Here is a 14684-nt window from a genome sequence, read left to right as displayed (position 1 = left end):
TTTCGTAATAGAAAAACGCTAAAATTGAATGGGGACACTGGACAACAGAGTTAGCTCAATACGACTGATTGTAGTTGAGAGGTAACCAGTACTTTACGCTACTGAACGATGGTAGTTCAGCAAATCGTCCCATTTGAAAGACTTTCAGCGACTTTTTCCAAGTATTTCCATTTCCAAATAAACAACCATTTAATAATCTTCGTTCGCGTTAGTCTTGTATATGTAAAGCACAATCCTAATAAAGTAATCGTCCATTCTAGATATTAGGTTTGGCATTTTTATTATCGAGTGCTGAATAAAATATATTCGTCGGGAATAACAAACACTTTTTTTAATGCTGTTTTCAAAATACTTGTTCCATAAAAACAATCCAGGCTTACCTTAAAGATGAAGCTTTTCAAGTATCACGTATGAGAGAAATGTACTTCATAGTACCTCACAGTATCGATGGTATGCCACTGTTTCTTTTTATTAGTATTAGCGGTAGTGCATACGCCGCACGAAATGTTCGTTTGCAAATTTATATAGAATGCGTATATACAAGTTTACTTCTCAATCGAAACTCGGAAAACTAAACAGGAACTATTAAAAAAAAAATTACTATAGGCATCTACAGGTCGGAGAGCTTCACAAGCATAGCCGGTGGCGTTCAGCCAACTAAACAAAATATACGTAGTGCTTATTTCAATATATAGTTGAGCTTTGTCGGTGTGCTTTGTTGACCCCTATTAAAGTTGATTTCGTAGAAGATGTAAAAAAAGAAACTGGCGAAAATGAGTGAGACGAGAAGCAAGACGACTGCTATTGCATTGACCATCCAGGGCGAGTAGCGTCGTTCCAGCCGTCGGAAGAATCTAAAATAGGAATATTTGACTCATTATCATTGCAACGAGCAACGATTTTCTAAAGCAAATTATTTTTATTCCAACTAATAGTCGATTAGAAAACCAAAGTATCGGCCTAAATGTATAGTCATCGCGAAGAAGCAATTCCTACACTTGAAGTTCCCCTGTGTCATTATGGTATAGAAGAGATTGCTTACAAAGCCTTACCGAAAAACATATGCTGAATATAAGGATGATAAAACACTTGGTCTTTCTAGAAGCTTAAGTTTAGGTTTGGTGCTACATAGGTTCAGTACTTCCTACTATTGTTACTAGAGAAAATAACTTCCCTAAATAATTGATTATTAATTAAATAAGCAATCAATCATAATTACAATTAAAGGTACAAAACGTGTGTGTACAAGATGTGTGTGATGCAAAACTCATACAACTTTCATAAAAAAGAAGATTCTAGTAGTTGAAAATAGTTACAAAATACGTTGGTGCTAAATATTTACTCGCAGTTAAACACTCTAATGAAGCCGCTTTACCTATTGCTTAATGAAGAAGCATCCATGTAACTGCAGCTGTAATTTTAACGGAATAATTGTTGTGACACAATGGTGCCAAATTTGAGACGCGTTTCCACATAAAACGTATGAAATAGGTATCAAAGGCAGATCCAGTTATGGATCACAAACTACGTCCCGGCCATAATCTATAGCTTAAATATGGTCTGCTGCTCCACTTATTACTTCTCGATTCAGCCAACGCGTATCTTCAGTTACCACTTCAGGCTTAAATCTTTCAATCGATATTTACCTTTTCATGTGTTGCTCTAAGCGAGCATAGGGTGAGTCTTCCGATGGGCATGTCGATTTCTTTTTCCGCTTATAGAGAGACCTTGGAATTCTGACACAGGTGGACATTGTTATTTTCAGTGAATGGCTACGCGTAGGAAGTTAATCATAGAGTATCACTTGCAACAAAAATAGAAGAAAGATGACTCCTGTCGACTGTCCGCTGTCCAGACTGCGAAAAAAAACCAAACCCATTTAAGCATCATTTCTTTTTTACGCGCCTTGCCTAAAAATATAAAGCGTTTAGCATGTAAAACGTTCGGCTTCATCCAAAGAACAGCCAACCTCTTGTGTCTACAGGATATTTTGAAACTCGAGGTCCATCCTTGAGGGGGTAACGGAGTCCAGTGAACAAAGTATTTCAACCAACGACCGAGCGTTAGGGCTATACTCCGTTTACCATTAGAAACTAAAACTAATGAAAATAGTGATTTCATAGACTTCGTTTTAGGTAGTAGTCACGAAGTGTTTGGTTATTTATGCAGATCGTGTTAAATGTGTTGTTAATAGAATTTCAAGCAGCGACCCCCTGGTGTTTCGCAAAGAAGTGTCATTCTGCATGACATAGCGCCTCAGTTGAGGGGCAGTGGAACGTGTGGCTGTGAAAGACGATCTGTTCTGTTTTCAGCGCTTCGCTGGCTACATTAGCGTTCGCATGGCACCAAAACATGGTGCGGAGTTTCAGCCTTACTCATATACATTTAGGCTTCTAGCCATAATGAAAGGTTTAGAGTTGAAAGATCATGCACAGTAAATTAAAAATCGTCACTATTAGACTTATCAATTGACTTGAAATCAAGGGAAAGGCTTTACATAATTCCTGTTCAGTTGTTTTTTTTCTTCTCTATATATTCTTTCTTTCGGCAATAAAACTAATAGTGTCCTGTAGGGGTCCTATTAAGAACAATGCATCCCTTAATAAACTGAGACCAATATTGGCCTTTGAAAAACACTTTGTATGAACAGCCACATGACCCTAAATCTGGCAGAGTTAAACCAAAGGATGTGATTCGATTTCAGTCGTGACGATCCTTTTGGGCAGACGAGTAGACAGACTACGAACCAGAACGATCGCACATAATTGTTCTTCCATTTTGAAAGCATCTCTCGTTTCAGGTCCTTGCAGCTTCCTAAGTAAACCTATTCCTCAGTCTCTATTGTATCTGCGTCGAACTAACAAGTCGGATGCAGGCCTACAAAAAATTATAGCCAGACATATTTAATAAAATATCTTGTTTGATAAAGTAACGTGCATAGAAATACTTTGTCAATTAATACCAAAACGGACTATATCTTTAAAACGTGACTGAACCTCGTCAGCCACGATGTCAAACAAAAAAAAAACGTAGAATCTCTGTCCAGTACAAGCCATATCTGTGGCCACTGGTGTATGTTAATAAAATATAAAATGCAAAAGGTTGTACATTTTAGTAGTGATTAGAAAGTTTATGTACCAGGAGCTCCTCGCCTCAACTACAAGCGAAAACTCGCGAAAATAAGCTACTTAGTAAAACACAGTTCTACCTGCTCCATAATGAAGCGATGGCAATTACCTTATTTTTTTAAGTTCCATTCAACAATAACGCGATTCACATCCCCCAGTAGGAAATTTGATTGCGTCGATATGCAGATGAGGTTCTCTTAATTGCTCCCTAATATTACCATGTTGTGCTTAATTCCTATAGATGAGCAGGGGGGGGTGAACCCCAGAAAATAAGTGCGCGCGATTTGACATTTCCACTCCAAATATTTATTACTTAGTTGGTCGATCAATACTTAACAAATACGCCCATATACATATAGGTAGCTTTATGAACGCCACTCACGGTGTCTGGATAAGGGCTACATCCTTTAAGAGAGAGACTTCTTTTGTCGCTTATTCTCGCAAAATTCTTCTGCGGATCCCTTCACACGTATTAACTCTTAGCGTACTATCTATATATATTACATGAACATTCGAACCGTTCGTAATGTTATTTCTATTGCAATCGCTTCCCCTTAAATAAAGCAATAATCGGTTGCTATTTATAGACATCAGGGCAGCTTGGTAAATAGTAAAAAAAATGGTCTTTCTCGTGATACTCGGAGGCTGGCTTTTGGCTACTTCAACGCTTCATCCGTTTTCTCTGATCAACCCATTTTTCGCAGTCCTTCAGTTACATGGGGCAAACGCTGTAGCGTGTGTATTTCAGATCAGGCAAACTTTTTCATTTTAAAGAGGTCTTATCTCTTAGCGAGGCTGAGCTGCCTCGTTCTTTAAAGAAAAATGTCTCTGCGCAAATGACTGAATCAGCAATATAAAATCTTTTGTTTGTCCTTAAAAATTTCATGTAAAGTTTTTTTTTCAAAAAAGTAATAAAGTTCCGAACATGTGACCAAGTACATCAGTAAAATCCTTTTAATTTACTTTTGTAGAAAAAAAACAACAGCAAAATTGGATTGGCTGAATTTCAAACCACCTTAGGGCACATGGTCCAGAAAAAAGATGGTGACACAAAGATATTTTTAAGCTGATGATTTTTTACTTTTTAGTTCAATTTAATAGGCAAATGGTGAGTCAAAGTCGTTTTTCTTTCTGTCTTCGTTCATCTCTGATGATAAAATGTTCTCAGTTATTAAATATTTAATTATTTTTTTTATTGAAATTGATTATCTAGCCGCCTTAGCGATAATGGAAAATGGCCTTCGTTGCTTTAGTCGCTACGTGTTCTTCGGGTAGAATTTTTTCCAAAAGTCACACCTGCGGCTAGGATATTTCCGTTCAACGACGCCACCGCTACCCAGATCAACATACCGTAGATCTGGGGATTCGAACTTTGGCACAATGTAGTCCTTCACAGGTTCCGGATTTCTGCAAATTGCTCAGGACAAAAGTATATTGAATTTTTATTACGCTAAGCACCAAGATTATCTGATAGAATCTTGAAAAATACATAGTTCGTGAACCCGGAACTTTGTCAAAGCTTATTTTTTGTTGATCTTCTATACATTTAGGGAGGACACTCCTTTTTTGCATCTGTTGACATATGCCGGTCCAAATTCGCTAACGTTTAAAAAATAATATCAACGACAATAATAATAAGACGAACCCTGTTTTAACGAAACTCGTGATAAGGTTCATCATCATCTTGGTGATTGAAATATCTTCAAGGGAAAAACGTTCTGGGTATCGTAATGGTTCACCAAAAATATATGGCACATCATCGAAGGACGTCACACGTGCGGAAGGAGGATTAGTCGAGAACAATGGCCTGAAATCAGTGTTTTGACCCATTGAGCAAGCGTAACAAATTACTTCTAATTGATTTTGACTGCTAGGTCCAGTACGTTATGCACTCCCTATCACGCTAGGTACTTTAACGACAAGCCGACTATATTTAAATTTAGTATATAGAAAACGTTTATCATATGCCGGAGCTTTCCAGCTTAATCTGTAGTTAGTTTTTTGACGCTTTTATATATCGCAGTAGTGCTCGCTTAAAAACAACTTCTCTTTGAGTTAAGCTATATTTAAAAGAAGCGAAAAGCTCTTTGATACTGCAAAAGACTACAAATATCTTTTAAATATTGCGGGAACTATATGGTCAACTGCGATGTCATACCGATGCGTGAATTTGTACAGGAATGCATTCATAGGCCGATCTCCGTAGGACTCTGCAAATATTCGCGCAGGACAGGTGACAAAGATATCTCCGAAGGCCTGTGCCAGTCCATCGCGAATATCGTCTGGCGACGACGAAGTACTTAGTCTTCCTGTATTTGGAAGGTCAGACGTGTTATATTTAGCAGTTGATTTACTTGATAAATGGAGAAGTCGAACGACAACAAAAATAGTGTTTTGGGAAAAACGACGTGGAAAGCTGAGCGTACCAAAATACATTTCTTTCATGTAGTCCTTAGCCGTGGCCGGAAATAGTTCGACCGCCTGCATGAGGATATCTTCGGCATCCTGTAATGAGAGGTTAACAGGTCGCTCGAAGTTGAACAGCGTGGGGAAAAGTTTGTATGCCTGCATGAAACCTTCATTCTCAGTGAAACCTGTAAGGTAATAAAACTGTGATCAGCGGTTAATAAAAAAGATTAATGACGACAGAATCGTTTCAATCAACATTGTACGTAAATGGGTTCCGGCTATTAATTGTGGACTCAACAACAACATCGCTGACCGCTTTTCTTAAATTGATTACTTAAAATATTGATATGTGGCAAGCGAAGTTCCAGTTACCCGCTATCGATGGTCACCCCTTGTTACAGTGGGATCTTATTATCCACCAGTAAAGCGAAAAGGTAATCTGTCTCACCAACAAGGACATCAACGGGAAGGACATGCCCCTTGGCTACTGCAACAACCGGATCCATAGGGATAATCATATCTCTCTGACGAGGCATAAAGCTATAGTAGCTGCCATTCAATACCTGTGTAATGGTAAAAACAAGGTACACTTAACTTGGCTATTCACTTTTTTAAGGTCCCATGATGAATTTTATATGATGTGTTTATAAAAATCCTATGATAAATCTATAAAAAATATTATTTGTATACTTCCAAAAACAAACCAAGTTGCTTTGGATCGAGAAGGTATTTTTTACACATATAACGACGATTCCGTGACTCAAAGTTAGTCAAAGTTGATCGACCTTTTCTGCATAGTTTGGGGATGTATGGGTGGGTATTGCTGATGATTGTGGGCAGGCAATATATTTTTATGATTTGTGAATTCAATAGCACTGCGCCTACAAGGAACGCTACGACCCCCGCTACATGTAGGTTTACATATAATTACGGAAAACGCGGTTTAGATTGCTTGTGGTTCATCATGGGACCCCAAAAAAGTGGGTACCCAAGTACACAAAAGTATTAAGCACAGAGATATTTCGAGTACAAATACATAGCCAAAGAATAGCTTCATACGTACGATTAAAAGCCATAGATAATACTATTACAGTTAGTGTTGCTGGTTTATTTCTATTCCCTTGGAATTTTGCCTTTTCTAAGAAAATGTATGCTATTTTTGTTTTAACTACTTGAACCGATGATACCATTTGGTTGCCGCATAAATTAGGTTGCGCTGCATGAAAAAGTTGCAAATACAAATACAAAAAGATATATATCTGAACCTGCGTCGTATTTATATATGCATGTCAGCACCATAGTGCAAGCCCATTCGAAGTGAACGTGTTTGACAGGTTTAGATCGCTCGCTTTTAGCTATATCGATATATTGTTGTTAACAAAAAGATTCTTCATCAAGTTAAAAATAATGTTGAAATTACCTGTGCTTCGGCCTTAACGAGGCGCGCCGCATCGACCTTGAGGAGGCATTGGCCTAGCTGTTGAGCTTCGCGTCCAGGGTGGCGTGACCGAGAGTGACATCCGGCAGCACGCGCCAATTTTCTCGCCTTCATCACCGAGTCTTCATTATCCATTGGGTCAACAAGCCAGTTCGGAGCACCTGCATATTTATGCGTATGAAATTATACACAGGTTCAACCGATAACTTTTGGTCGCAGATGAATTAGTCATGCACACATTGTACCGATGTGAGCGATTAATACGGGCTCGACACTGACCGCTAAGTAGCACAGCTTGTTGAAGAAGCCCCTTGCAAAGAGGCGATAACAGAAGCATTCCGAGAGACACTGCCCCAGCTTCGTGTCCCATAACAGTTACTCGTTGAGGATCGCCCCCGAAATATTCTACGTTATGTTGGACCCATTCCAAAGCACGGACCTGTATACAGCGAACCATATGGATTAGTACTTGAATATATATATATATATATACATATATATATATACAGAGATACGGCGTTTAGACTTTAGCGAACTATTTGTTGCATCTAGAATATTTACAACCATCAGGAATGACACTTGTAACACGCGCAAAAAATCGTCAAGTTATTTGTTTTTTTCCTTGTGTGATACAGTTTTAGAAACGAAGGCTTTAGGCTTAAACACCATTAGAGGTGTGCCCTTTCGCCATCATACCTGATCGTATAGTCCCATATTTCCGGACACCTTCGAATTTAGCTGCAAAAATCCAAACGCTCCTAGTCTATAGTTGAAAGATACCACGACAATGTCGCCATAGGCTGAAAGGACACCCCCTTTAAAGACATTGATATTGTATACATTAGTACCCCACGAAATTGAACTCTGAGATCAAGCTCCCCTTAAGCGTTCCATTGAACATTTACTCAAATACTTACATATTTTCTACGTCTGCAGCAGAATTTGTTCATTTAAAGGATTATTAAAATCAAAATTTAGTTAACATTAATCTTTTTTAAATCCGTTTCTAAAGGTTAGAGCCACTTAGCGCTGACATCCCTGCACAAAAACAATAATGCCTCTGGCACACTAGGGACTAATTTCGAATATTTCGAGTAACTTACTTATCATCAAATTAGCTGCTCAAACTCTGCATTAATAATATAAGGGAATACAGCTTTACGTTTCTCGATGTTTGACACGCTCTTTTCTGATAGCACCCTGAAAATTATAGGAAAAATATTTTTCCGGCGTCAACTTGTGCCCCGAATGCCCTCCTTCCTAACACGGAAAGAAATTAATTTATCAGATGAGTCAGCATCTAACAATAGTTAGCTTTCTTTAACCTCACATATTTGTATGCATTTAATTATGTGAACATGCTACAAGCAGGCACGTCTGCCTGTTTTACGATCAGCCTACGCTAAGTTAACAGCGTCCGACTAAAACAACAAAAGGTCAATTAGATGGAACCGCGAACGGAGCTCTGTAGCGTCCTTGAAGTGAAGCACAGAACTCTGAATCTATACACCCTGAACGGGTTTCTACTTCTCTACAATGACTGACGATTACGCCGACTCATCGTCAATTCCACATTTAGCGATGCTCAATATGTTGAAGTATGTACAAGTTCACTAAAGAGCAATAATGAGCAAAACAAATTTCCGGACCAAATAACGAAAAGTCGCCGAAAATAAAAGTGAATTCAAATAAAAGCTTTCTTAATTCATGAAAACAAAGAAACAGTAAAAAAAACATGGTGAAAATTAATCAGAAGCGTAAAGTTTTTGAAGTGCTGGCGAAGTTCGTAAACTCAAAATGAAGTTCGCCTTCCTTCTGGTAAATGCGAGTACCGATGTGCATTCCTTTGACAGTGGTAGTTCATCAAAGACACAGTCGTATATGGGATCCTGTTTTAAACCGTTTCAACTTCAGACTAATCAGAGTAGCCTATAACGGAATCGTTTGTGCGACTCTTACCTATATCTAGTAGATAAGTGAAACCCAGATTCATTACCTGTCAGATATTGCATAATTTAAACTGGATATCAGCAAAACAGATTAATTTAATGTGCCAAATTCATCAATGGACATGGAGAAGATAGAATTTGTTTTTTTTTTTAGCTTTCTGAAGCAACACCTATTAATTCCAGCAGATGTATAACTCGGAACATTAATCTCTTAATTTTATCGAAAGTGAAACACTTTGACATAGAATAAGTACGCATTGAGTGTGCGCATGCGCATCTAAGAACGTACATCGACCGCAGAGTGTACAGGATTGAGACTGGAAAGAAATATGTTGGCACCGTCATACAATAAGAAACAGCAAAACAATCGTCGGAGAGATTTTGGCGTTCTAGTACGCGGAGTTATCAAACAATTTACTTAGGAACTCTTTGGAAGCTATAAAAAATCATCAGTGACCCAATACAGCTTTTGGCTATTGTCATGTTATCTAGAAACTTGGAATAATCTTGCCTTGTGAGAAATTGTTTAACTCGATTGTGCTGACAATAAGAGATGACAAAAAGTTATTGTGACAATGCCATTTTAACAGAACAATCGTCACAACATGCCATACCCTATTGAATGCTACCGACCATCGTAAGTGTCAACAGACGCACTGCCCATTCGAAAACCTCCTCCGTGAATGAAGATTAGCACGGCTTTCAGGGTTCGAGTTCGTGCGCCGAGAAATGGTGTCCAAATATTCAGATATAGGCAATCTTCTGAAAAAGTGGCGTTTATATCAGGCAGTTCTGGGAAGTATGGACCACCGGGGCTTTCACTGGAAGGCGCGGGCAAATCTGAAATGTTCATTATCATACCCAACATATCACTTTATCGTAAAGCCAGAACTTTCACACACGAATCTACTAGAAAGAATCTACCAGCAGAATACCTAATGTGGTAATAAACACTAGGTAAATCAAAATAGCCAAATAGCAACGTACTTCCTGTTGGCACGCTGGATGAATTTACATCCGGCAAACGTGATGTGAGAGAAGATTGATTAGCGTTCACTGGTTCTTGTTGAGGGACTGAGTCAGTAATCTGCGGTGTGGACTGCATGCATGATGGAGCTGCATGGTTGGCGAGGCGTAGGTTTCCAGACGGCCTTAGAGGTTGAGGCTTGAGGAAACGAAGCTTTCCTGGAGTTGAACATGGTCATGAATGTCCCAGACATGACAATAACGACATAACATCTGTCGTTACTAGTGCAGTTTCAGAAATGGCGATTAGATGTGCGCAATGAACGATAAAATACAAAATACATGAACACTCATGTAATAGGCTAGGTATTTAAATCATTAAATAAACTTTACGATGTCGCACAGATACGAACTAATTTAGATGTGATAAACATTTTAATAAATAGGGTTTTGGGTGTTTTTGAAGTGCTGAAGCTGATTGTGAAGCCGCTCCTTTGAGCTTTGGATTTTTCGCAACTATTATCATTATTACTACGTTGTTTCTTTAACAAATCTCGCACAATAGAAATCTTATCTGTATCAAATCGATGAAAACAAAGCTTATGTCATTTCGCTTAGGAGAACGTAAGAACGACATATGCCGCTTGGATGTTTCATAACGATCTATCAAGAATTCCGTCATCCACTGTTATTTTATCACAAAATTCAAGCTTTCAATTTCATTTGACTTCTCCAATGGTAGTGACCCCTTCATGAATATAAATCAAGATGATTCTCATTGGTAACTATCCCTAGCACAGCGATAACGTCTCGTGACTGCTGACCCACAAAGACATTCATCACAGAAAACGTTGACGCAGGATACGTAACCGCAGCCCAGAAAAACAACTGACTAGAATGCTAAGTGTACGACCAATGCTGTCATTGTTTTTGTTGTCTTGTGTCAACCCGTCAACGATGTTTGGCAAGCTGTTTGCCAATTAGACTTCTCATTGACACGACCAATTCGGTAATTTTTAGTGAAATTTTGCTACCAAGTAAAACTGAATTCGAAAAACATCATATGCTCTTCCGATAGATGATCCGTAAAAAATACATTTTACAAACAAAAATATACGTATTTTATATACAGGATGGCGAACTTTTTGACGCTTTTTCTTCTAACATCTAAACAAAAACTGATATTTCAACGAAATTCGAAAATTTTTCAGTATTGGTAGAAGTAAACTCGTCAAAGTGTCGCTTAAGTAAAGTACGTTACATGTAAAAATTTGCAGCGGACCTGAATTTTGGGCTAACAGCAAGCCGAAGTTTCGAAAAATGCAAAAGTTCGAAATAGCCCAAATAGGCCCCAATAACTTTAAAAACACTAACCGTTAGACCCTGTCTAAACGACCCAATTTATAACTAAAATTGTTCTGTCTAAAACGACTGTTTATTTCTGCATAAAAAATCTAAGTGCATTAAAAATGCCTTTTTGATTTTAATGAATTTCCAAATCCAGCTGGAAGTGTTTTGGCTTATTTCATGGAAGTCATTCATGGGTTCTTTCGAAGCCGCATGAACATTAACAATAACATAAATTGTCATTTTTGGGCAAACAATGCATTTTTTAACCTCGATGGGGTTCGTCCAGCGCGGAAATCATCTGATCTGCGTTTAAATTTCGAAAGCGATACCTTCTTTTTCGTCAAGACGAGCTTGCTATTTTGTCCTAGGGCGAACAGGGTTTGGTCTGGTACAATTAGTAAACTACCGTATAGTTGTTATGACCGATATTCCGCTAAAATTTCATCCACTTTGAATATAATGAGGCGGATTGAAAAGCCGCAGAAATTAAAAAGCCGGATTAGTGTAGTTTATATTTGCGTCCATATAACAGCACAGTTTTTTGCTAACAGCAGCCTAGGCAAAACTATACTGAGATGCCCCAGGTGCTGAAGGGGTCTGACAGCGTTTGAGCATAAACACTGGCACTTATGATGATAATTTTCTCGCATTATTCTGTCTCCTATGATTACTTAACATATATATATACAATATATCCTCGATAGAACCCTATTGCACGTTGTTTGCCGCACATCGTGTCCGCAGTAGTGATTGAGAGATATTCGTAGGCGAAGCTTGACAAATGAAATCATGGCTAGGATAGCTCACGGCAACGAAGCATAATCGAGTTAGATACTGTCGACTATCCAATACATCGAATGTGACGTAAAATTCAAAACCATAGTTAGGAATCTACGAGATAAGCATTATTTCGAAATATTGGAAATAATTTAACTTTGACTAAACGACGCTGTATGCCTTAACCTCACGGTTTACCAATATTCCTGAATATCACCAGTATACATATACCAAGTAGCGTCACAGTGGATTACGCCTACTTCCATCAACCTTGGCTATGCCAGTGATGAGATCATATATTATATATCTGCTGCTTCTTGGCTTTTATCTGTATTATTCGTCTGCCTACGGCAAGTCGAATGCGCATCCGATTGTGATCGTTCGACTACTCTACTCCACTTTCGGCTAAACTACATCGACAAGAACCAGTACGTGAACCTCCGCTGCAACAAAGCGACAGGTTCTTCGCCAGGTGTCTGTCGGCATCTTGGCGTAACATCGCGTATGAAGTCTGTCATCGGGTGACTTGTGGCGGAACAACAAATGGGTGTCTCTAACAAGGCGGAACCCCAGCAGCTTTTACAGGAGACTGCTGCGACTACCAATTACTGCAAAGTGTAGGTATTTGGCAGCAGTAGAATTTAGTTAGGGTTCTTGTTCTCGTAGACATTGCGCGCCTCGACACGCGACGCGCACCCTACCTTTGGATTTACGTTCGGAAAACCTAGCCACTTATCTGAATTATCTATGCAAAGCGCGTGTCCGCCCACTGGCTAAGCGTAGTTCTTTGTCAGTACAGCAATATATTGTTTTTGTGCCCCCAAGATACAAATAGTATATACAATTCTTACTCAGTCAGAGCGTTTCATCATATATTTCGAGCTTATGTTCATGGCGCTGTGCTGAATTATCTATTTAGATTTGTATGTCTCGTGAAAAGGAATAGGTCCCTGCAAAAGGCTATTTTTTGTAGAAAACTATTGGATACCAAACTGTCTTTCAATAACTGCTTTTTATCGCAAAGCTTTAACGTTCAAGTCAAAATGAACATCAGAACGTAAATTGCAATTATTGAACTGTTAATATAATTGCCTAGATATTTACGCTCCGATGTACCTTAGACCTGTTTGATAATGATACGAGTAGAAAACATAACTGCAACCAAATGATTTGTACTTTATTCGAGCCCATCTATGTGCGCATTGTACGTGGCGATCCACGCTGTCCATGTACTAGGTACTATATTTTGTAGCCAATGTAGAATTTGAAGCTACTTACCCTTCGGTGGCTGTGCATAAGGAATTCCAGTGAAAACTCGCAGTTGTTTATCGAGGTAATTCTTAATCACGCCATGAACTGCATCACTCTGGCTATCCTTTTTTGTATAAATTGTACCTAAGGACAGCGAGAAGCACAAAAAGAAACACGAAAGCAAGGGCTCAAACGTCCTCATTGTGTTGCTTGCCGCTGAAGTTTTCTCGTTTGACCAATAAGCACCGGTAATCCTCTCAACGGCAATTCAATGCATAAGCTATCAGCTTAACTTGTTTCTTATTGAAAGTGAATTAAAAAAGAAGAACTTCCATTAATTTGCCTAGATATATGCCAGTCACCAATCTACTGTTCTGTTCCAACTAATCCACAGATCTATAAAGTTCCACAAGCATTACTCAGCTGAACGAACTACTACGGCAAAATTGGCGAGATTCACACGTCCTGCTAAATTTCAAATGGCATTTTATCGACGTACCCCACGTAGTCTGCCTAGAAGCAGTGTTTTTAGGCAAGGGCAAGTGCGATCCCTCAACATGTGAAGAGAAATACGAAACGAAACGATTTAAGCCTCGGTGGTAAGGGACCCAATCAACAACGGTTCGCCTCAACTTCGACAAGACGCCGCCGCCGCAATGATAACGGTCCACCGCACCGCGGCAAGGGCCGGTGCTTTGTGACGTTACACGGTGGAAGTATCTACAGAGTAAATTGTTCGCATTTTGTTATGCTGCATTTACAGCGATCAACGGCAATCTGGCGACGATCTTTTCAGCACGGTTTTGGGGCTTTGTTGAAAGAAAGGGTTGCAGTGACGATACGACAACGGCATTGGCCGTTTAAAGAAAAGAGTTCAGGAAATGTCCAGGAGTCAGTGTCCCAAGTATTGTACCATCGCGCATGACAACAGCCCAACCAGAAGTAAGATCACAGCGATCATTGTATGTCAATTTAAAATGATACTGAAAAGGATCCGTCAAAAAGGTCGACGCTATGATCGAGAAGACTGCAAGTTGAAGGGCGAAACAGGAAACTGTCAACACCAGCAACAACGACGGTGATGCCAATAGAAAAAAAAAACTGACAAGCGGTTATTGCAGTAGTTCAGATCAATAGAATCCTTCAACGAGCAAGTTAAACAAACTGCCAAGCTACCGATGACGGCACGAATCGCCATGGCGCAGGTAAAGCCACTGTACGGGACGAAAGGATAAGCCATTAAGCGGCTCTGTCACAAAGAACGACAAATCCCCGGGAGTAGCACAAATATTGCCTCTCACAAACGAAATGGAAAGGACGCAGCAGGTTTTTCTCGCTCTTTAAAAAGAAGCGCTATTTTCGGGTCGCATGTGCCATAGTAGTAGTAGTAGTAGTAGTAGTAGTGTAATTGCTATA

At 39.2% G+C, this 14684-nt stretch overlaps 1 protein-coding gene and 1 long non-coding RNA gene across 2 annotated transcripts; both read right to left on the bottom strand.

Moving 5' to 3' along the window:
• Positions 1 to 276: 276 nt before the first annotated feature.
• Positions 277 to 2590, bottom strand: LOC111247705 (uncharacterized). The gene is made up of 3 exons (XR_002672228.2): positions 1970 to 2590; positions 1647 to 1856; positions 277 to 854 (listed from the first exon to the last, which is right to left on the bottom strand). It is a non-coding gene; the product is annotated as an uncharacterized LOC111247705 (long non-coding RNA).
• Positions 2591 to 3411: 821 nt separating this feature from the next.
• On the bottom strand, positions 3412 to 14014 carry LOC111247950 (acetylcholinesterase-1-like; the record flags this gene model as incomplete). Its single annotated transcript, XM_022799557.2, has 12 exons — positions 3412 to 4535; positions 4774 to 4935; positions 5287 to 5437; positions 5555 to 5722; positions 5986 to 6100; positions 6958 to 7136; positions 7255 to 7414; positions 7672 to 7790; positions 9558 to 9764; positions 9912 to 10109; positions 13296 to 13412; positions 13768 to 14014. Coding segments are annotated over 12 exons (1974 nt in total), but the record flags the coding sequence as incomplete, so codon positions are not given.
• Positions 14015 to 14684: the final 670 nt, after the last annotated feature.

This window comes from Varroa destructor, unplaced genomic scaffold (assembly GCF_002443255.2).
Source record: "Varroa destructor unplaced genomic scaffold, Vdes_3.0 BEIS01000003.1, whole genome shotgun sequence".
Taxonomy (NCBI): domain Eukaryota; kingdom Metazoa; phylum Arthropoda; class Arachnida; order Mesostigmata; family Varroidae; genus Varroa; species Varroa destructor.
The sequence above is the reverse complement of the archived record's forward strand: the minus strand, read 5'-3'. Positions and strand labels throughout refer to the sequence as shown.